The sequence below is a fragment of the Mytilus trossulus genome, chromosome 3 (assembly GCF_036588685.1).
Source record: "Mytilus trossulus isolate FHL-02 chromosome 3, PNRI_Mtr1.1.1.hap1, whole genome shotgun sequence".
In the NCBI taxonomy this organism is placed as follows: Eukaryota; Metazoa; Mollusca; class Bivalvia; order Mytilida; family Mytilidae; genus Mytilus; species Mytilus trossulus.
In genome coordinates this window covers 39733941-39759505 of record NC_086375.1, presented here as the reverse complement: position 1 = coordinate 39759505, position 25565 = coordinate 39733941, and the positions used below count along the sequence as shown (strand labels likewise).

Sequence of the window (25565 nt, the reverse complement as noted above, 5' to 3'; positions counted from 1 at the left end):
TAAAGAAATTTTGCCGTTTTTGGTTATCTTGAATACTATTATAGATAGCGATAAACTGTAAACAGCAATAATGTTCAGCAAAGTAAGATCTACAAATAAGTCAACATGACCTAAATGGTCAATTGACCCCTTAAGGAGTTATTGCCCTTTATAGTCAATTTTTAACAATTTTCATTAATTTGGTAAATTTATGTAAATTTTTACCAAATATAGTTCTCTGTTACTAATGGGCAAAGTTCATGATAGATATAATTGTAAGAAGCAAAATCGTTCAGTAAAGTAAGAACTTCAAACACATCACCATCACCAAAATACAATTTTGTCATGAATCCATTTGTGTCCTTTGTTTAATATGCACATAGACCAAGGTGAGCGACACAGGCTCTTAAGAGCCTCTAGTTTTAGTTATGTAAATGTTGATAGTTGGTTAAAGATCATGATAAGAATATACTTTTTGATTTAAATTTTTGGAAAATTAATAACTGAACTGCACAAATCGCAACATGCATATATGCAAAAATATAGTTACATCTTTCTAAGAACATCAACACCCTCATCTGTTTAATACATAGATATAGGAAGTTGTGGTGTGAGTGCCAACGAGACAACTCTCCATACAAATAACAATTTAAAAAAGTAAACCATTATAGGTCAATGTACGGCCTTCACCACGGATCCTTGGGTCACACCGAACAACAAGCTATTAAAGGCCCCAAAATTACTTGTGTAAAACCATTCAGATATGTATATTTTGGTTTTGTCTTACGGATTTCAAAACTATATGAATACTATATAGACTTTTATTATATGCTGTCCAAGTACTCGTACTATAAGGGCAGTATTGAGGAGCATCAAAACAACTGATGGGAGGAGAAATACATTATAGTGAGGACAGGACACGAACATTATGTAATTAGCTTAACACTTTACAATAGAAAATAGAATAACAAAAAAACAAAACAATGACATTTGAAAATAGCAATACCAGATATCACATATGGCTGGAAAAAATAGTTTCATATCGAATCATATCAGAATTGTCTCGTCGGCTTCACTTCTTGAATATCAATTTTATGTGTAAAGTCTTAAAGATAAAGGTATCACATAAACTTAACAGGATAAATGAACATATTTAATGAATAACCAGAGAGGAAGAAGATTAACACGTTATAAGAAAGACCAGGAAATAAGACCCAATCTTTAAAAGAATAAGAATCAACTTACTCTACATAACAGCATCAATTGAAAAAAGTAAAAGCACAAAAATACTGAACTCCGAGAAAGAGTCAATCTTAAAGTCCCTAATCAAATGGCAAAATCGAAAGCTCAAACACATCAAACGAATGGAAAAAAAACTGCCATATTCCTGACTAGGTACTGGCATTTTCAGATGTAGAAAATGGTGGATTGAATCTGGTTTTATACCGCTAAACCTCTCACTTATATACCAGTCGCATCGAATTCCGATATATTTACAGCGATGCGTGAACAAAACAGACATAATAAATAAAAGTCAAAATATGGGAACAGCAGTCATCACTGTGTTAAAATTTCAAAACGAAAGACATGCAAAAAATGAGCAGAATCTTATTTTCTTCTCCTCTCTCTTTACTTTGATCATTTAGGGATAAAATACTCCCTTTTTGAAAATACAACCACAAACCTGGGCAACTCTTTCCATTACACTCCTTGTGATCGTATCTACCACCAAAACAATCTTTGCCACCGTACTTAGGCTGTGGGTTATTGCATGATCTTTTTCTCTCTTTATTTCCACGTCCACATGTTACTGGACAACCTGTCCATTCACTCCATACTGACCATTCTCCATGTACTATTGAGTTTAACAAATTAATGAAAAGGATACTCATCGTCTTTGTAAAATGTATTTTTTTAGATAGATAGCCAATATGCTACATGTAGTGTGTTGATTGTCAAATACAAGTATATAGAAAGTAAACAATTGCAATGGCTTCAACATTGTTAACCTTAGTACAAATTCAATTAGTTTCAACACTATGATCTTATTCATCGTTAAAATATTTTACATGCGAAATAATACAAGCCAAAAAAAAATTATTTTCACCATTCAACTGATATGGAATGATATATAATATTAATTAGATTAGAGTTTGAGTGGTTTTACAGTAGTACATTTGGGATCCTGTATAGCTTGTTGTTTGGTGTGAGCCAATGCTCTGTGTTGGGGACCGTATTTTGACCTTCAATCGTATAGTTTTATAATTGTGACTCGGATGGAGAGATGTCTCATTGTCACTCATATTACATCTTCTTATATCTATACCTTCCAGTTAAACGCAGATAAGTCGATTTGTGCAATGTTTTAATCTATTATAAATGCGCATGATTCACTGATTTTTATTGATTTTTCATATCCTAGCATTATATATTATATTGTAGTTTGTTCGGAATTTTCTTGAAATGAATGTGTATAAGGACAATATCATCATTTCCCTTAAAAAATCAAATGTAAAACTTACTTGGACAAGGAATACTGTCACAGTGGTTGAAATCAAGATTATTCCCAGTACAATTTTGTCCCCCATACTTCGGTTCAGGGTCATTACATGTCCTCATTCGGTCATGTGTCCCTATTCCACATGTCATGGAACATCCAGACCACTTTGTCCATTCTGTCCACCCACCATCAACTAAATAAACAAATTATTCTAGGATAAATATCGATTTTTTTTTTTACATTTTACGTACGGCTTTGCTACATCTAGATGCGCTTAACATTTTTTTGTTGTCCATCTTCTTATTCTAATTTTAATCTAAAATGAAACTTAAAAATGTATTATGTTTAATTCTATCAAATTGAGTTACACTTACAGACTCTTTCGCTCATGGTTAATTCTGAAAAAGCGGTTCGGACGCACAAAAGTTATTTAATTTTATTTTCGTCAATTACTACCATTCTCGATAGGACTCCAGGTAGACTATTATTTCCAAAGAATATCATCAGATCAGTAGCCAGTGTTTGGTACTAACACGATTAATATGCTATTTGACTAACATTGTTAAAAAATTCTGTCAGAAACTAAGGTTTCTACTTTATCATGCATAGTTGAATTAAGATACAATTATTATCCTGATACGTCCTTTTTTCCTTAATGGTAACATAGTTCTTAACGTGTCGATGTATTTGTAAATCCCTGGGTAACAAATAATTGGGTATGAAGTTTTCTGATGAAGGTTTTACAATTTCGCATAACATTTATGAAGTGTTTGTTATTCTGTAGAAATGAATCCTGCACAATCCCTTTCAATTAAATAACACACTTAGTCAAAATTAATCACTTAAATACCTGGACAAAATTCGACTCCACATTTATCCCATTCCTCTACATTGCCATTACATTCCTTTCCTCCAAACTTAGGCTCTGGGTTAGAACATGTCCTTAATCTTTTCTTGATTCCACCACCACAGGATAGAGAACAATCAGTCCATGCGTTCCATTCTGACCAGCTTCCATCAACTGAAATAACTTTATCAATGAGTAAAAATGCTTCCATTTCAAATACATAGAATGCAAATGAAAATTTTATTTTTAAATTTGAAAATAAGATCTTTAGTATTACAATGGCAAAAAGAATCATATTTTGGAATTATGTGCGTATGCATACTGTCACATAATTTGTGTTCCTCAACTTGAAGTCAATCTTTACGATTTATCAATTTTGTTGTTCTTATATATAATTAATATTATACTACACATTTTTTTTTAAATAGAGGATGTCGAAGAAGCAACATATCAAATAACATAGTTTTTGATTTAGAAAAAAAAAGAAATGAATATCTTGTACTTTTACTAAAATGTTCTTCTGATAATTATTAAACAAAATGTTACCTGGACAAGGTTGGTCATTGCATATGCTTGATGCCATTAATACCCCATAACATGTCCGTCCACCGTATTGAGGACTTGGATTTGAACAAGACCTGAATCTTTTCTTCCTACCTCCGCCACAACTACCAGAACAGTCATTCCATGAGTTCCATTCAGACCACATACCATCAACTGAAATAAAATATATAATTTAAGAAATGAATGCAATTAAGTGTCTGAATCAAACGGGAACACTTACCCTTCCAGAGCTTACACTTATTTATTTATTCAATTTTTTTTTGTATTGCATTTGGTGTTGATATTAGTATTGTTACTGTCAATATATTTTATGCTATATTGAATTTTTTGGAATTGTGTTGGTCATTTTATCATCGTAGTATTATCTCTTTAGTATTTTCTAGTCTGCGTCATACAGGCATACGTAAAGTGCAATATTTAATATACTATTTTATTTGAAAATTGTTTCCTGTAGACTTTAATTTTCAATTTTTTATCAAATAAGTTATTTATAAATCATACATGTCATACATATACATACTTTTATCTATAAACAATATTTTTTTTAATTTCTTATTACCTATTTTTGGCTATATCAATCTTTGGTAGCTCAGCGTTGCAGTTTAAATCAGTAATAATTTCACTTGTCAATTAAAATAATTTTAATAACAACATGCTTCTTCGCAAAAATATTATAAAAAAAGAAAATCAAGAATGTGATATTTATTCGCTGTAAAATTGTATATTTCTTATTATAAATGAAGTGTACTTTACTGGGACAATCTCTCTCTTGGCACTTCTCATTATCAATGTTGACACCAATGCAATTCTGACCACCAGCGTATGGGGAAGGCTTGTTACATTCTCGTCTCCTTGTTTTAACCCCCTTGCCACAGGACATACTGCATTTCTCCCAGTGATTCCACTCTCCCCATTTCCCATCAACTGTAACAGTGTATAGATATTTCATTCATTAAATATGTTTAGTTAATGACTTTTCAAGACTCTTATCAATTAATTTATTTTTATTTATAACATACATTGGTTTTGTTCATTTTTGTAAATCGTGCGGTAGCCTTTAGTCGTTATTTGGAGGACAGTTGTTTCATTGCAAATCACATCAACTGTTTTCATCTATATTTATATATGAACATTAGGCCGTGTTCACACCAAACGCCGTGTAGAGTAAACATGTTTACAATTAGTTTAGTGAAGTGTACACTGGTTTCACATTACATTTGTTCACATCTATACACCTTGTTTAGCTACCTGTACATAAGATTTGCTCCCACTTGTAAACTATATGTCATTTAAATGTTCATTACGTAGAACTAAATTCAAAATTTTTGGAAATTTTTTCTAGCGATAAGGGAACAACCATTTGACTTCAAAAGGGGGGTGGAGGATGGGAATGGAAATATCCGATCCCCAATTTGATAAAAAAAAAAAAAAATGGTTATACAGATGAAAAAAAAAATATTCTGAATCAAGAGTTTCCCCATACATGATAGTGTTAAATATTGAAAAAAAAGTATTTGATCACCAGCATCGAAAAAAAAGGACTAAAAACGTACGCGCGAAAAAAAAAATCTGACGCAGATAAAAAAGATAACCCTCCCCCTTTTTTTAAGTTAAGTGGTTGCTACTTTATGAAAGCCATTTTTATAATTTGCAGTAGTTTGAATATACTAGAGATGTCTCGATAACGCATCAGAAAACGTGAGCTGCAACAGCGTGCTTACAGCCAAAAAAAAGGATTGAGATATTAGGGATCACTACATTTGTATCATTTCTGTTCGTTTCAAATGGTATTTCTTCTCCAAGGAGTATTTGGTAAAGGAATAGGGTAACGTTTTTTTTAAATTTATTTTACGTGTTATCAAACGGAACTGAGATACTAGACAAACATATCAATTACCTCACACTTTTTTTAGTCATGCATTTATGCGTGAATCGTGTTTTGTGTAAAGACCAGTGGCGAATATTTATGTGTACGTCAAGTCGATTCGGAAATACCTTTTCAGGACAAATTTTCGTGACAAGTCGAAATCAATTTTAGCATTATACATAGTGGCAGCTGAGGGTGAAACAAACAATTTTTTTTCAGGGCCAAAAAACTGGAAACATTTTTTGTTTCAAAAACAAAATCCATAGCTCACCACCCCCAACCCCTTGCCTTTATGTTTTATACTCAACTATAATAGCCCCCCCCCCCCCGAAAATCAATTGGTTGCTGCCTTATGGGTTCGGCAATGATGCTGTTTTGAGTCTTGCTTAGGGGTTAATAAAGAACGTTAATTTTTTTTAACAAAAACAAATCTGTAAAATTAAAACTAATAATTATCAAAAATATCAATTTTACTCAAAAATAGTTTCCTCCTTAAATATATACACGATAAAACTAATGTCCTAAATGCCTAGTTTTGTGTACACTTAACCTACACAGGGCCTACATTGACTATCGACTGTGTGTAGGTAAAACATGATTTAAACTATATGTAAACATTGAGTTTTATCAATGGGAACGCAATTGTGTTTAGTTTACGTGTGAGTTACACTAACACAACACCGAATTTAGGTCAATGTGAACACGGCCTTATATACGTAAATGATTTGTTAATGTCAGTTTTGGTTATCATTTTGTTAGACCCCGTGTGTGAACGTATATCCCACTTAAATCTGATGTCGAGCATTTCATATATAGATTTGTTTCAATGTAATATCATAAAAAATGACAACAAAATCCTTTATAAGTAGTATTTCAACAATTTTTATTTTCACTCAATGTCTTTAAAATTGCGAGATAATATAATTTAAGGAAACCTGTTTATATAAAACAAACCTGGACAAGGATCAGATATGCAAGCCTGTACTTTAAATTCATTCCCTTCACATAAGTGATGTTGGATATCAAAGTCCGAGCAATATCGTATACGTTTCTGTAAACCTTCACCACACGAACTACTGCACTTTGACCAGCTTGACCATTCCTCGTCTAATAAGAATTATTTTACATTAAAGACTCTACGTTGAGTGAAGAAGATAAAAACGTGACAATCAACAGTCATTACATTAATGTCATAAACATGAAAAAAAATCAAAGGAAACATTAGTTTTAGCATAAATATTTTGTGCTTTGAACATGTTGAAATGTTTAAAAGAATTGTGCTTTTTTTAGTTTAATTTAAAATTCATTAAACAGACACTCTTTGAGATGTGATTAACATTTTTCTTTTTTTCGTTTAAATACTATTAATCTTCGTACAAGCTTTATCTAATTTCATAATAACATTTTGCAGTAATTGATGAGAATTTTATATATTCTATCGAATATTGGTAAAAAATGGGTATACTAGCTTATATTTACGTATCTATATACATATGGTTGTTAATTTTATCAATTGATATTTTTACCACTAAACTCACTTGTCAGATATTTATGTCTATCTGGAAGTTCAACGGTTCCAGGAACAGAAGCCATTTTCAGTGTTATGTTGATGCTCTTAATGTTCACTAAAAAATCTCGAATCAAGTAGTACAGTTTGTCGGTTTTAACAATTTTTGGAGACTTCTTTTTAATGATGTCCTCTACTATTTTTTCGGTGTCAATCGGTGAGTTCTTTAAGAAATCCAGATTAAAGAAGATTCCAACTTTACCATTAATATTACTGTAAACAAAGCATTCAATATTAAAGTATGGCTGTACCAGTCATTTAAAATTCTATTTAAAATGGGATACCACATTCTAATTTTACGGTACTTTTTTTTAAGAAAGCCCATGCATACATATATTATCAATGTTAATTCATTGAGCCTATAAACGAGTTTTGTCTTAATTGATATCAATTTATAATAGCAAACCGAATGACACCAATATCCTACATCCTTACTATTTTGTATTACACAAGATCATGCATTTGTCAGACTGAATATGACGTGTAAACATTTAAGCCTTTAGTTGTGTACTGATTTATACGTTAGTGTAAATGAATCTAATTATTATTTGTTATTAGCTTTCAGGTACTTCGGGTACTCATAATTTGATACATTGTGTTGTTTGTCTTCATTTAATTGATTTTGAGCATCGTGCCGATTTGACTGACATAGTGAGTTCTGCAAACAAAATACAAAAACACTTACATCATATTAATAACATCACACTTGACGAAATGTGAAGCCAGGTCACTTGAGAGGAAATATCTATACATCTGAAAAAATCAAGACATTTGTCTTTATATTTGTAATGTTAATATTCAGTCGTTATACAGACATGTCTGTGTCATTGCTCTTGCTGCTGAACTTTATCACTGATGTTAAATAAAATTTATAACACCTTCTCATTTCATGATTATTTGTAATAAAATTAAAACTTATTACTAAAATATTTCATATCAGAATTGACATATCTATTCATAATTATTCATATGCCATAATGGCATCACTTTGAGTCGATATGTTGAGACAAACCCTACAGCTAAGATGCACGTTATAGTTAAGGCTATCTCAATAAAATTGTCACATCTTGTCATACTTTTCTAAGCATTTCTTACGATATAGCATAGAGGTTTTGCAATGGAATGAAACTCATCGGATGAATTGTCCTTCAAAACATCATTGAACTCTTCATTGTCAATTATTAAACTGCTGTGTGCTCGAAGGAGGGCTGAAACATTGAAAAGAAATATTTAATATAATGTTATGCAACAATTAATATCACTAAGATTTCTTGAAAATGATTCCTGAATCATCTTTTTAATACAGGTTAACCAAAATACATGAATATCAATGTCAGTAAAATATTTCTTTTACCTCAGATACAAAAATTCATTTTGTCTAAGCAATATAGATCAGTGTTTTCTACAACAGCATTTGACAAAACTGTGAAAACCTCCAAATGAGGGGAAGAAGCTTCAATTGGCTTCTTCTATTGTTTCTTTATTGTTTGAGTATTTGATAATATATAAGGTAAAGAGTATAAATTCAAATGTATTGTTTAAATTTGATGAATAATTAAAGGATCGAAAACGACCCTTTCCTACTTTAAAAAAATGCCTTGCGATAGGAGAAATCTCCAAAATGTCAGTGATATTCCTTTATGAGGTTCTAGGTTGGGGTACTTCATTTCTGTATTTTTTTTTATTTTTTATGTATTTTTTTTTTTAATTTTATACTTTTTGGCCACTTTCCTTTTTTCTTTTACTATATATTCTGTTAAACTTCACACCATCCTTAGGATTATAATTTGATACGCCAGACGCACGTTTCCTCTACATAAGTCTAATCAGTGACGCTCAAATCAAAACAGCTATAAAGTTTTCAAGTGTTGCTTAACAAATGGAAGGAACTAGTGATAAATTGTACACAGAAAAATGTACGAATCTAGTTAGGAAGTTTAAACTTAAAAAAACGTCGGAGTATTAAAGACTGAAATTGTAACAGTCTTAATTTGGCTGATGACATTAGATTAACTAAAGGTAAAAGAAACAATAAACTGTTGACACAGAGATATTTCTTAGTAAAAAGGAATAATACTAAATGTTGAAATGAAATGCTGCAATGTGCAACTAGCTGTAACCTTAGAAAAATGAAATGATTGACATCCAGCATCCAGTGCAAGTATTAAAAGTTATTGAAAAGTGATTTGGGATAGGACCAAATAACATCAACGTTACGGAAATGCCATATGCCATTGCTTATGTACAAACACATTTATATATCATTATGTGACATCCTTTGGTTTTGGTGGTTAAAATACAAGTTATCTGTGGTCTTCGGTCTTCATACAGTTTAGGATTAAAAAATACAAATATCTCGCATTTGATTTTTAAATGAAAAAAGTATTCCATTTGATGTAGTGATTTTTTTAGGTGATAAAATACAAAGATATAGTCGTTATAAACAATGTAAAATAATACTATAACCAAAACAAATAAACTTGTTTTTACTATGATTATTGTTGTGGCTTATCAATCTCCATGAAAATAAATACATGTTTCAAATAAGCAAAAGGGGCTTGTCACAGTTAATGAAAATTGACAATGATAAATATTCGAGGGCAGCAGGAGTATATTTGTACTTTTATTATGATCTGAATGACATTTATTGTTTACGCGTAAGTTAGTGCTGTTGTTTATTTAAGTGTTTTGTCACATACTTCTTTGTATAACATTATACGATTAACATTATGTTTGCTCTTAAGAATAACAATTTAATATGTACACTTTTGATGTGTTCCCTTGTCTCATTTTCAATCTTTGGAAAGGGAATATCTTTCAGTTTGACCTTTTAAAATTGGACAAGATAAAAACTTGATAAAAACACAGTCGGGAAGATAACACTCGTTTTCCATTCGCTTGATGTGTTTGGGCTTCCGATTTTTTCGTTTGATAAATGACTTTCCTATTTAAAATTTTCCTTGTACTTTTTAATTTAATTTTTCATATTCCCAATTGTATGTTTATTGCTCCAATGTAGTCTTTTAGTACATTAAGGACGCCAAACGCCAAAAACTTATCACTCAATCTTTACACAGCATCTTAAATCACCTCAGGTTTTAGTGGAGAACTTTTTGATTTTCATTTTTCTTTGTATTTGGGAATATTCATGCTTTTTTTTTTTTTTTTTTTTTGGTCGTGTTGAGGTATGTTCTTCCCTTGATATATGAGTAATACTTTTCCCATTATATTTGCTTATCTTTAATATTTACCTGGACAAGGATTATGTTGACAAGCCTGATCGTCATGTTCATCCCCATCACATAAACGATTTTTGATATCAAACTCCGTGCAGTTTCTAGTACGTTTCTGGATACCTACACCGCAGGTTTTACTACATTCAGACCATGTCGACCATTCCACTTCTGAATTAGATTATTTTTAATGAATTGATAATACGTTAAGCAGTAGCTTACATCAGGGGAATAAAACAAGAAGAAAAAAATCAAAGACATTGTACTCCAATAAAATAAACGTAACTAAATTGAAATCGAAGATAAAAAAAAATACATCAGCACAAATAAGTAATTTTGAAATTCATTAAACCATTAAACATGATTTTTTTTAAGTTTTGCTGAAGCTTTTTAGCAGCTTTAACTGATTTTCAAAAGACAATTTCAACTTAATGTAATTGAAATAATAGAATATTAAATGAAATAAGGGTATGATTCATAAGTGTGATTTCTATCAACATATATCTATTACTAGTGAACTCACTTGTTAGATATTTATCTCTATCCGGCAGTTCAACAGGTCCAGGAACATAAACCGTTTCCAGTGTTATTTTTAAGCTCTTAACGTAGACTAAAAAATCTCGAATAACAAGGTACAATTTGTCGTTTTTAACAAGTCTTCCAGATTTCATTATAATGATGTCCTCTATAGTCTTTTTGCTATCAGTCTGTGAATTCTTCAAAAAATCAAGGTCAAAGAAAACTCCAACTTTGCCATCAACATCACTGAAAAGAAAAAGTCATCTTGTTTAATATGAAAATACAGTTTAAAGACCAGCAGCGGTATTGACCAAGAAACAGTTATGATAAAAGCGGTACCAATTTTACTTTACCATATGTTTGGTACAATTCATGTGTATTCAGTAATGGTAATGTCTAGAGTGATGTTCGAGGCCAAATAATTGAAATAAAAAATTCTTATACATAAGTTGAGAAATTAGCAAACGAAATTAGATCAAAAATATAGTCACAAGCATGTTTTTATATATATATATATATGTTTTTATATGTCAAGAGAGTGTAGTTTAGTGGTTATTGTTGGTTGCTGTCTATTTGAAAATTTAGAATAGATATCGTGAATGTTTCAAAGAGACAACAACGCGACGAAAGAGCAGAAAACATACTTGCTTTTTGTTTATTTACCTTTAATAACTCAGGCCATGGATTTTTTATTTAATTATTTCTCAAAAATTGTTTTAAATTTTGTAATTTTGGGGCTTTTACAGCTGACAGTATGGATGTTGCCCATTATTGAAGACCTTCCATGACATATATCTACTGAAATCCTTTTCATATGACCTATATATTTAAGATATTTGTAGCATTTGAAACCAAACCAAATCTCCGTTTTCTTATTACAAAAATATGTAAGACTCTACCAAAATAAAAGATTGAGCTACACAAACCCCATCATCCATGTGATATTGATAAACAAAAATACAATAATACTTACACCATTTTTATAACATTACACGTAACAAAAAAGGAGGTCAATTCACTTGTAAGGAAATACTTATGCATCTGAAAATAACAAAATTTCGTCATTATTCTATAACTATAACTAACATACAAGTGGGAGGTTTGGATAGTTATAAAATCAGGCGTAACTCATCATTTTCTTTTGCAAATACCTGTATCAAGTAAGAAAAATGATAATTGTTTTTCTCTAGTTCCGTTAATTGATAGTGTTGATTTCGTCAGTTTTAATGGTATATACATGGACTTTCGCTTTCTTGTTTTGCCTTGGAATTCAGTATTTATGTTACTAGTATACCTTCATCATGTATTGTTGATCTGCAATTGTTAGATTTGTGACACTTATATGTATATATTCAAATTCAAATACTTTGGATTTTTAAAGGTTATTGAGGTAAACAGTTGTTCAAATATTTCTTTGTTATTTAAAGAAATAATTAATCGAAGACCATCTAATCTTATCCATTATTATATCATTGGTATACTATCTTATACAACAATGCTGCAAGCAAGATGAAACGATTACTTTAAGCTATTTTATGTTAATTTTCACATCTTATAATAGTGTTCTGAAAAATCCTTGCCTCATTACATAGTGGCTGCGCAATAGATTGAAACTCATCGGATGTAGTGTCCTTCAAAGCATCATGGAATTCTCTGTTGTCAATAATTAAACTTATATGCGCCCTCAGCAGTGCTGAAAAATAAATATTTATTTGATATATTGTTATCAAACTAATTTCATCAGTAATTGTATACGTGTCTTAAAAATGTATACTAAATTACCATTTAAATCCATGTGAGCTATTATATTATGCAGTTATATTTGTGTGAGTAGAACGAATTCGTTTGTGAAAGACAATAAGCATCCGTTTTTCTAGGCTAAATGTATTGTGCTTTTCTATGTCAGCATTTGACAAGACTGGTATCCCAACATCATTAGAACGGGGAGTGGAAGAGTCCATCCGTCCTCCTATAAGTCTTTTTTAAGTGACGGAAAATGTGAAGGTTGAGAGACGAACTATATCCAAATCTGTAATGAATGGATGAAGGATAGATAAATGCAAAATATATTTCATCCCTTTCAATAATTATTCGTTTTAAGTGAGTCGATGTCTTTCAATAGGAGATATCTCTTATCAACTAAATGCTACTCTAAGTTCTCTAAAGCGTTGCTAAACAAATTCAAAAGAGTCAGTGATAAATTTTACATATATAAAAGGCAAGAAAGTGCTAGATGACATCATAAAATTGTTACATATAAAAGGCCGATACTGCAACATTTTAAGTACTTTGGCGAACGACATTTGGACAAGGTCTCGCCTTTTTTTACGATTAAAACGATGCAAATGCTGAAATTCAAATACTTCAATATGAGACTAGAGATGTGGCCAAATAATCCTCATGGACATACTATATAGTTATGTCATTGCAAATACAACTGCTTACGAAATACCACTAACGTCCAAATAGTCGAAGCGATATAAAAACAATCACGCTTGAAATAGCTAGTACTTTCACGTACATGTTTACACTCTTTCTAGTATAAAAGCGTAATAAAAGGTAAAACAAATATAGAGTAAATCGCATGCAATCTCTACATGACAAAGTAGTCCATTTAATGTGGTGAAAATTCATTCTTAAAATAAGACCTTTCTAACTCATAAACATTATAAATAATGTGAAGTAACAGTTAATAGCCGAAACAATAAAAACATGTTAACTTATTATTATTTTTGTAATGGCTTATCAATCTGCATGACCATAACAACATGTTTGAAATAAGCAAATGGGCTTTGTTACAGTAAATGCAAACTGACAATAATAGGTTTCCGCGGGCAGAATGGAAAATTTTTTACTTTAATTTTTTCTGAAATTTCATAATAATATGTTCTCAGGAGAGAGCAGAAACATATGTTAAATAATGTTTAAAAAAACCCATCAAACGGTATAATCATGGCGTTTTAGTGCTGATCATGATTAGATCTAACAGAGGGTACAATGACATTTATTGTAAACGTGTATGTGAGCGCTGTTGTTTCAGAACGTCTTTGTTAACTAATCATAATTTATTGTATAAGATATGATTCTCTTTAGAGATTTTACGATTAACATTATCTAATCTTTATAAATTAAATGTTATTAGGTATACGATCGCATTTAAGATGTGCGATTGTCTTATCTGTCATTCCAATTAAAAGAATACGTTCAAGTCTGAGCTTAAAAAACTTGTTTAGATCGAAATCTTAACAAATGTACTTTATAGCTGTAAATTCGAAACAACAGCAAATTACAGACGTTCACACTTGATGATTAAATCTTTCCCCTTTGTGTGAATAAACCTTGGAGTTTGGTATTTTGGTTATACGTTTTTATGGGCAAATGGTATTTGAATATCAGTGTCTTTGACGAAAAGACTTATAAATAAAAACATGAATTTGATGTTAAGGGTGGCACCTAGCAATGAAAATGAAAATGCAAAATGGTCGTGCTAAATTTTGGGACAACTATGTCTAAGAGTAATACTACAGAGTTTCGAATGATATTAGGGTTACATTAAAATGTGTTACGGATTCGTGTAACAAGTTTAAACCTTACCTTGATCTAAGGCTACGAACATGCAGTATTTGTTTTAAAGGCAAACTATACAGTTACAGGGGAGGTAACGACCTTGCTAACGTAAAATGTTATTTTCGCGACGCCAAACTGTGACATACCGAGAAAAGATGCATTTTCGACTGATTTTTATCATTCAAACTGATTTAATTTGAAAACGAGTACATGGACCCCTATTTCTTCAAACGACATTTTGTTTCATTTTGCAGGGAGATTATGTGACCCAAATTTTATAAAAATGTAAATAGTGCACTTTTTTTAATTTTGATAAATATATAGCAAAAATTACGTTTCGTTTTGTTCTCAATTCTTGACCATTTGATAAATATGAGTTATTTCTGAATACAAAATGCACAAGTTGTTAGGATATTTACAAAATACAGAAATTACAAATTATTTAACGAAGAACAATTTGTGTTTATCTTTTAAAACAAAAAAAGTTTTGGCTTTCTTTCGAAATGGAAAATAAAGTCACAAATGCGAATTTTGAGCAAATATACAAAACTTCGACCTCATTTAACTCAAAAAGTAGCACATGAAGGTTATTTTTTTTTATTACATATTTGATTTGATCAGGCAAAAAATAGCACATAGTTTCATTTTCTGTTTTTGGATTCTTTTGTTATTTTTTACAAATATTTATTAGACATTTTTAAAAAAGTATATTGTACGACTTATTTCAAATGGTTTTTTTTTTCAAAACTAGAAATACAATGTTGGCTAGTCGACATTGTTGAAGGCCACACGTTATTGAACATCTCAGCAAGTCGTACAGACTAAGGCCGGTAGATGTCCAAAACCAACAATTACAAAACATGCAACTTTTACTGAAACGAATTTACCTAGGTGGGGAAACAATCATTATCGAGTTACATAGGTTTATCACAAATGATCAACTGCCGTTGCATGATCCATTTTGAAAACTTTCTATCGTTGATAGTAAAACACGTTTAATATGTTAAAGATATTTTCTTTCAAAAATTAAATAGTAATTTCATATATATAAATCATTCAAGTTATTATTTATTTTATGGAAACTAACTTCTAAGGTATTATATAACAGTAAATTATGTGAATTTAAGACTGATGTGCGCTGTTAATGCGTCAAAGCACTGCATCTTATCATTCTTAGAAGAACATCAATTACTTAGATTTACAACATGTGTTTTAATGCAAGCATAAATCACCATCCGTCAACGTTATCAATCTTAGTTCTAAGCTTGAAGCACTAGATTTGACATGACCATGCCGAAAGATATTCCAAAAAAAGATTGTAAAACATATTAAGAGATAGTATTTCAAAGTTTGAAATTTGTAAAATTCTACAAGTTGTCGTAAAAATAAAATAACTTTGATTCAATGTAATTTTTCTTCTTCGATGAAATATATCTTGCTGCGAAATGAAAAGATATTTACGTTTAGAGGAGAATGGAATGATAACATGAAGCAGCTGAGTTTAACCCAGTTTGAGATGGCGTTTATATATCGCCTTCTGTGAATTAGGTGTCGGGCTGCTAAAGTTGGAAACATTTATCCCTAAAACAGAAAAGTTTTGATTATTTAAAAAGTGTTTTGAATACATCTTTATCGTGTACGTCTCTATAAAAGAAGGACGAAAGATACAAGAGGGACAGTCAAACTCATAGATAGAAAATAAACTTACAACGCCTGTCTAAAAATGAAAAATGACAAACAGACAAACACTAGAACACATATGACACAACATAAAAAACTAAAACACGAACCCCACTAAAAACTGGGGGGGGTCTCCGGTAGGGTATGCAGATCCTGCTCCACATGTGGTACCCATCGTGTTGCTTATTTTATAACAATCCGGTAAATTATCTAATTCGGTAGGTCATATTCATGAAAGGGAAGGGGATTGTAGTTACGACATTAGGAACATATCCGATATTTGTGAAACAGTTATTCCATAACGGTCAACCAACTCGTGAAGGCGTCCAAAAAACTTACGAAAGGGATGATTTCAACTTCACCATTTGGAACTTCTGATTTAATAGCTTCCTTAGGAGCAGCAACCCGCTATCAAGAAAATTATGATATGAAATGCAAGCACGGGAATATCGTATCAATTGGGAAACATTATCCCGCATGCAGGAGTTTTGTTATCAACCGACTCTCATTATCAATTTCTAGATGTAAGTCAAGATATGAGGCCGACTCAACTGTATCTGTTGTATCCGTTATCTCTAGTTCGAGATATATAAACTGTAACAATGAATTTTATGATGCACATGATTCACCATTATGATTTCCTACAATTGCTTATAATTTTCCTTGTTAAAATGTCATACTTACTTTGAACATCTTTCTTGAAATTATTTAACAGCTTTTTTGCAATTACCGTTAGCGTTAAGGTAAAAAAAAATCATATATATGTTATATATAAGGCCGTACTTTAACCTATAATGGTTTACTTTTTAAATTGTTATTTGGATGGAGAGCTGTCTAATTGGCACTCACACCACATCTTCCTATATCTATATATTAAAATTTTATAAATTATGAACTTTCAAAGACAAAATTTTAATATAAGATATATATCAGGATTTGAATTGTGTATGCCAGACGTCAATTTCGTCAACAAAAGACTCATCAGTGACGTTCAAATCACAAAGGTTAAAATACCAAAATAATAAAAAGTACTAAATTGTTTACCATTAAGGGTACGAACTGTCTTTCAAAAATTATTGTTCTGCATATTAAAAATAATAAATGATAAATATTGCATGTTGAAACAATCATTTATCGCATAAAATTTACACAAATTGTGGGTGAAAGTGTTATGTGCTGTCATAAGATCAGGTTTTAAGTCGAACTTTGTCTAAAAAAAATCAAATAATAAGGTAATTTCACATGTTTAAAAAATGTACAATAGATATAAGAAGATGAGGTATGAGTGCCAACGAGACGACTCTCAATCGAAGTCACAATTTATAAAAGTAAACCATGTTAGGTAAACGTACGGCCTTTGATAGTTATCAAAGGTACCACAATCTTTAACACGGAGCCTTGGCTCACACCAAACAGCAAGCTATAAAGGACCCCAAAAGAATACTAGTGTAAAACAATTCAAACGGAAAACCAAACAGTTTAACCTATATAAAAAATGAGAAACGAGAAACACCTTCGATACAATGTAAATACAAAATAAATAATAATAAGGGATTACTAATAAAAGTAAAAGTATTATTCCACTGTGAAATGTTAAACAATTGCAGGAACAACATCAATCTTGAAAACAAATTCCTCCGTTTGCAGTTATTTTAAACTCAGATAAATAAAAAAAAAATTTTTATAGTTATACTTCTGTCTGTATAACCTTCCGTTTAGGAACACCAAGAAATTTCTTGTAAAGCAATAAAACTATTCTAAAACTTGGATCAAACATGTTCTTGGTAAGAACTGATGAAACAAAATCATTTATCAATATACAAATGAAAATGTATCAAGATAGTTATGTATTCAAATAGATGTTAAGAAGAATAACAGACACTGTTAAAAATATCGGAAAGTAAAGAAACCTTTTAAACAGATAGTAAATCGTGACTTCTTTTTCATAAATCAGGCTGTTACGCTATCTTAAAACTCGAACTAGCTAGATTATTACATATACCAATTAACTATAATAAAGGCAGGCAGTGTGTCGGCTTGCATTCAAACATCGTTAAACTTACTACAGAGATAAATATTGTAATAAAATCACCGGCGTCTAGAGCTTCAAGTAGATTAGAATCAGATACTTTGACAAATAATACTGAAATTAACTTTGAATTATCAAGTATGTATCTTAACAAATGTTTATAGTTATATGACCATGAACATCACACACAAACAATATTATTTTTTTTGTCAATTACTTACTGTCTGGTTGCCGTTTATTGTCTATAGAGATGTTACCAAGAAAGAATTTTAAAAACCTGAAAATCAAATCGACCTTTGTATTTTACATGTCCTGACTTTATGCATGTTTTTGTCTTAAGCCTACACGCAGTGGTAAACGTTTTCACTATTGATTTATTAATTTTTAACAACGGTATACTACTGTTGCCTTTCTTTATCTACACACAGTGGTAAACTAAATGTTTAAAGAAGGAATGTTATTTATTTTGTTTATTCTATATATAGTTTACTAACCAAATTATGGGTACAGGCTCGAGTTAAAAATCAATGTCCATTTTTAAAACTGCTAATGAAATACCAATTTTGAATTCATTTCTTCGTTTTTACTGTTTCGTCGATCTATTTATTGGGGAATCTTCATTTATATATTTGAATATTCGTCAGGTGAAAAATGCTGTGAAAAATAATAACTAATGCATGACACATACCTTTTTCTTTGGTAAAGAAAATCGAGATTCCCACAATCATGGCTAACGCTGCCAACAAAGCTATGGCTATTAAGATTATGACAATAATGTTTCTTCTGTGGTGTTTCTTCTTTTCTGATTTTCGTGAAATTGTTGAAAGTGACTGTCGAGTAGATGAACCTCCAAAACTAGATATCCAGTGGGATCCATGATATCTTATTGCAGGCTGAAATTAAATTATATAAAGAAATAAACATTGTAACTCCTCAAAAACTTGATATCCAGTGGGATCCATTTATATTTCATTACAGTATAAAATTGAATTATATAAAGAAATGAACAGTCTTACTCCTCTCAAACTAGATATCCAGTGGAATCCATAATATTTCATTGCAGGCTAAAATTCAGTTATATAAAGAAATGAACAATGTAACTTTAATAATAGTTTGCTCATAGTGTTTGATTTATTTTATCATGTATACAATATGATATTTGATGATTTAATCTCTTGCCTTTCCGAGAGAATTTGATTTCGCATATGGCTTATACTTAGAATATCTACTAATAAGCTGAACATTTTACATCGATTAACAATAGGGTTATGGGGTACTGCACAATTACGTTATATCTGCAGAAATCAAAGACCAAATCAGAAACTTTTTCAACTCTGTTTAGATTGCTTTCTTATTATAAACTGTTAACTAAGAGAAATGGATTGCCTTTCGAAAAAGACAAATATGATGTGCAGCAACATGATACATTAATTCATTAACTGGACTACTTCCTATTGCCGGTGGGTAGGGCCTTGAAATAATCGCCATACTGATATGTACTGATAGTAATGCAACTTCCAACAAGTTATCTTTGATCTATTACAAGTAGTTCTTATCAAACTGACTTAACATTGAAAATTGCTGATTTATTCAAATTCAGTGGACCATGACCTAAGTGAAAAGTCATCAAATTAATATGTACTGCAACTTTATATTAAATTTAGACACTGTTGAAACCATCACTGGAAAAAATCCCTATGTCTGACTCTCCGCAACTTTCACAGTCGAGACAAAAATGAACTAAATAATTATTTTGAACAGTAATTCGTTCACGATAGAAAAATAAATAAAAAAACAAACACTTTTTTCTCATCAACTATTTTAATATAACAGCATGTTGCTTTTTCCCCATCAGTTCTAAATATGAATTATACTATTTCATTGACTAATCACAATAAAACAAAAAAAAACTTTAAAAAAAATAAAAGGAACGTTTATCATCGAGAAATAACAAAACATCGAATCTGTAATCTATTCTTATTTTCAAAAATTGCTGAATAATGGTTATCTGTTGTTAAATATAAAAACTGTTACATGTTAATGAATAATTCAAATATTTGGTTAATTACTGTCAAGTTATGTCATTAACGAGACTAGTTCGTGAAAAGTTCACATGTCCTACGTTTTATATATCATAACACATGTAAATTTATCATAATAAACACCATATACTAATTGATTTGAAGTCAACTTTTTCATGTAAAAGACATTTGAAATCAATTAGGTTAACATTATCAATTCATATATTCGCAATTTAATTACACACATATAAATACCTGTATCATCGTAAACCAAAGTACAATATACAAATAAATTAACATACATAGTGTGAAAATATCATTCGCGCCCTATGCGACACATGGCGCTAACGGGAGTTGAAGTTGGAGTGTGAAATTTAAATACAAATTTAAAGTATAGACATTAAGAGATTCTAGGCATTCAATAATTGTTCGTATACAATTTTATTTACTTGTTTAACTCAGACGGGTTGTTTCTATTATTAAGGTTTTAAAATTTTAAAATATTTTATCTGTTTATAAAATGATGCTTTTAACGCACTTGTCTACTTTCGTTTATTGCAAACATTCCAAAATAGAAAATCAATCGTCACGAAAACCACGGGATAACATTCAGAATAAATACAGATTCAGCTCTGCATATTTAGCATCTACCAATTTAATTTGAAATTTTTGTGTTCATGCACTTACAATCTTATTAAACGAATGCATGTCTGTCAAACAGTAGTTATCAAAAACACATATCTTAACACCTTATGGCACGAGCAGTCATTTATCATTAGCAAAAAAACTGAAGATAACAGCTTACGTTGTTTTTTAAGTAGTGTTTCCATATGCTCTAATTGAAATCATTAAAAGTCAAAATATTTTCGTTGAGTCATGTTCTATTTTGTAATGTATAATTAAGAAGAATTGCAACTATTAATTTTAAGTTTTCATTAGTATTTAATCTTGTAGTATTGTCTTATTTTTTTAATGTTTGTTATTGAAATTCCCTTATTTCCATATTCATTTATATTCTCGGTATCGAGTGGCTTCGGATCCTCAATGCTCCTCAACCTTTGACTTGTTTGGCTTCATAACTATTTTGATTTGAGTGTCACTGATGAGTCTTATGAAGACGAAACGCGCGTCTGGCGTATTAAATCATAATCCTGTTTACTTTGATAATTATTTGGAAGTCTTATTGCTAAACTACACGTAGTAATCTCACTTTTCGGCTGGGTATTGTGGTTTCCGCCATGAAATTGGTACCGAGACTCGATTTGTGAAGTCATGATTGGGTATGAATTTAATTTGAAACTGGCACTTTGTAACAAACAGCTACCGGGACAGTAGCACTTTCTGATGTTAAGAAACAAATTATATCCCCCTTTTTCAGCATATTTAGGAATAGTTTCAAAGGAGATCGATGTGGATTGAGGGAAACTACGGTTGATCATTACATTACACTTACAGATGCAAACGCCAGAATGACATTATGTTAAAGGACTGTTGGACTAGCTAAAAATTATCGGCATTCATCGATACTTTTTAATTTGCATGATCAAACTCTTCGACCAGAGTTATTGAGAAATTCAGATGTATTCATTATTACGATGTGCAAAGGCGTGTGATGATATATTGCCATTGACTGTAAAAAGTTGATTTGTCATAATAATAAATCACGTTAAAGTGTTCTTTTTAATCCTTCTCTGTTATCTAAATGACCCGCTACCATGAATCAAAATAAACACAATTATTACGATTTGTTTATTTTCTTCTGTTACCTATTTTTACATCTTTTGAACTGAATTTTACTGTGCGCATTGATATGTGTTTATTTGTTCCAAATTGGCTGAAAGCATAGGGAAAGGGCTTTGATCTCACAAAACATGTTTTGCACCTGTCCCAAGTCAGAAGCCTGTGGCCTTTGTTAGTCTTGTATGTTGTTTTTTTGTTTTTGTTTATCTATTTGTTTCGGAGTTTAGTATATATGAGGTACATTTCTACTGAATTACTGTTCGTTAATGTTTAGATGATTAGGGACCACAATGCATTCATATATTTTATTTTTATAAGATCATATGTAATAAAACCAACTATATAGATCTTTATTATTGAATTCCGAATTCCGAAATCATATTAAATCAAGCTGTATGTATCTCCTGCATTCATAGCTCTGGATCCTTGTCCGAGTTGTGTTTTTATTAAACAGTTGCTATTTTGCCGACACCAATTAATATATCATAAATAAAGCCTGCAAAATATCACATTTCTATAGCAAATTCCCATAGCTACTTTGCTGGAGCTGGGCATTAATGATCGGTATGTATATGTAATTGTTAAATTAATAAAACGTCATTTATAAATCCAAATATAAAAATATTAATGTGTAGAATATTTTTTTTAAATACATAGAAATGAAATCATATCAAAACATGTTGAGTTTAAATTATTTCTAGAATCAGTTAATGTAATGCTACATGAATGCATACTATAACAATGTCAGATTTTTTAACTGTATGTTTTAACTAAATATCAGATAAAAATTTTGATGCATAAAAATTTGATAAAACATTATACAATCGAACAAAAACACTCACATGGCTTCAAATTAAAAAAAAAGGTTTTGAATAAAAGTCAGTTCTTTGAATTGTATATTTGTAAACAGAATTATTTTTAATTTCAAAATTGGCACTCCTTGTCTTTGATCAACAAAATAGCATACTTTCTATTTATCGAGCGCCGGCGAATTAGCCACTGTTATTGGTCTAATTTTGATTCGTGTTTTTTTTTAATTTTCATATATATGTTGGTTCCGATCTTTACTGTACAGAGGTTAATTGTAAAAATGCATTTATTGTGCAGAAGCAATGGTACCTTTAATGCTATAAGCCTGCTTACATTAACATTGACCTGTTATTTACTCTCATTAAGATTATTTATGTAATATGTGCAATGTTTCATTATATTCTTAAGTGAATATACTTCAATTCTGACTAATATTTACAAATAACTTGAAGTTACCCTTGTCTTGGATAAGGCTCAAATAAGTACATTGATACTTTAATCATGTACTTTTCAAGCATATTAATAGTGTGAGAAATATTACAAATATCTAGTTTTCTTATTCTTTCTATTTCTTTTTCTTCCCTTCAATCCTGCATGATAGTGACATATCGTGAAATCGGTAACGCTTCTTTTCATATATAAAGCATATTTACAGAAGAAAAATCGAAGTTGAAAAGATATGCACTACAGATTATAAAGTTCTGATCTTTTTAGACTTTTCATTGTACATTCAATATAGGTTATTATTCTCATGAATACGGGAAAATAACAGTTGAAATTCGCTTTCATTTTAGACATGACTTTGAACTTTGAATATATAAAAATATGAACACCATTATAAGTAGTCTTTCTGTCCTAAAATCCTTTTTATTTTTGCATGTGCATTGTGACTCATACCTAACATTAGGGTGCAGTAGATCGTATATCTATACATTCATAGTGTATCTATTAGCAAAACAGCGACAAGTTCTAAGTAATGTATTTAAGAAATTGACCTACCCTAAAGAAGCCTCTATCTATAGATGTAATTGTTCCATTTATTCTGCATCTTCCTTCAGTTGAGCATTCTGATATTGGAGACACACTGCTTCGTGTGCTGTTCTGTGGTGGCTTTAGCATACGGCCACCTATTTTCCAACTGTCCAGTAATTCCATCCATTTTGCTTTACTCACACCCGGGAAATTATCATACCTGTGTTCACTTATTGATGAATTGTCTCCCTGTGATATCTGTTCGGCAGATGGTATCGTTATAGTATTTGCCCCAAGCCTATTTGCAATGTTATTCGTATTTATCATATAGTTCTCAAGACAAAAATCTACTGGAGAGTTTTGTTCTCTTCCATTGTATCTTTGTGCAGTAGGCTCTGTTATTAAATTAGTAGCATCAGGATAATCTGCTGTAGGTACCAAATTTTCTCTCGAATTTTCAACTGGAATTTCCGATTTGTTTCTTGGTAATTTCGGGGGATATGGACAATAAAGCTGCATTGGAGCTGCTTCCCTGTCTTTGTCAATTATACTGTCAGTATCAGTGTTTGAAACAGACGGTGTGGACCCAAGATTCGGAAAATCGGAAAGGTTCTCCCAGTCGTTGATGTATCTAGTGGAATGTTCTTCGGAGGTTTCACTGACAAAAATTGGAATATTTGGCTGAAGATCACTGTGATTTCCTATATTCGACGATCTTTTTATATTGTTATTATCGGTATTTAAGTTAGTCTTTTCGCGTTCACTTTGAAAATCCTTTTTTTTGACAGGATCCATGAAAAAACTTGGATTCATAATGCTATCCTTATCCTTAGAATTGTCATTTTCAACTCTATAATCTGCATTGTTTGTTTTTAAATTCTGAAAATGTTCTGAAATAAACCCTGTTGAGGTGTTTTTGGCATTTACATTGTCAATTTTTCTTCTTGGATTCAAGTTGTCGTTTATGTTGGATCTTGCAAACCACAATGACGGATTCAGTTCACTGTCTCCTGATTTAACATCATCGTGTTTAATTGTATTGGCACATTCGTCTGCATTTAAATCCTCCGCATGAATAGATTCTGTCCACGAAGTTGAATTCGCTATACTGTTTTCCTCTTCTGTTTCGTGATTTCCAACTGTAAAGTCTATGTTTTCCAATTTAGTAGATCGTTTCGGTTCTGAATTATCAGTTTGCAATGCACAAGTTAAATCATTGCCAGACGACCAATTGATTCTATTATCGTCAGTAAAAAGATGGTCTTGTAACAAAGTATTTTCATTAAAGTCGTCTTCAATATCAAAACCTTCTTGGTTTGTTACTTCAGAATTTTCCTCGTCATCATTTTTAGGAAAAGAAAAACGGTGTGTCGCTAAAAGCTGTTTCCATTTTGGAATTTCCTCTCGGTTTGTTTCAGACGAAATTTTTCGTTCGTACCAGCAGCGCCATTTAGATTGTAATTCTTCACGTTGCCCACTATGCAAAAGTTGTACACCTTTAAGATTTGACGGAATGTCATCCATTATCTTTTAATTGACAGGTGTTAATTAAAAATTTATGCATAGATATCCATAAATAAATAAATAAAACATTAAATACTTGTCACTCAATGTGCAATACACAAAAACTAGTGCATCATGGGTAACGAGAAACCCAAGTAGCTTTGTCT

At 30.9% G+C, this 25565-nt stretch overlaps 1 protein-coding gene across 1 annotated transcript; it reads right to left on the bottom strand.

Moving 5' to 3' along the window:
• Positions 1–1031: 1031 nt before the first annotated feature.
• Positions 1032–24836, bottom strand: LOC134710762 (uncharacterized). Its single transcript, XM_063571157.1, has 16 exons — positions 23923–24836; positions 19041–19245; positions 12657–12769; positions 12050–12117; positions 11081–11322; positions 10576–10728; positions 8420–8532; positions 8010–8077; positions 7296–7537; positions 6712–6864; positions 4644–4814; positions 3873–4043; positions 3330–3500; positions 2502–2672; positions 1664–1834; positions 1032–1084 (listed from the first exon to the last, which is right to left on the bottom strand). The coding sequence occupies exons 1-16, from the start codon at positions 24706–24708 to the stop codon at positions 1032–1034; spliced, it is 3051 nt and encodes a 1016-aa protein (XP_063427227.1). The 5' UTR covers positions 24709–24836.
• Between the last annotated feature and the right edge of the window lie 729 nt (positions 24837–25565).

Coding starts and splice junctions, on each gene's coding strand:
- LOC134710762 (XM_063571157.1), bottom strand. CDS start 24,708: ATGAATCCAAGTTTTTTCATGGATCCTGTCAAAAAAAAGGATTTTCAA. Junction 7,538..8,009: donor TGTGATGTTATTAATATGAT/GTAAGTGTTTTT, acceptor CTTTGTTTACAG/TAATATTAATGGTAAAGTTG. Junction 4,815..6,711: donor CATATCTGATCCTTGTCCAG/GTTTGTTTTATA, acceptor ACACTGTTACAG/TTGATGGGAAATGGGGAGAG.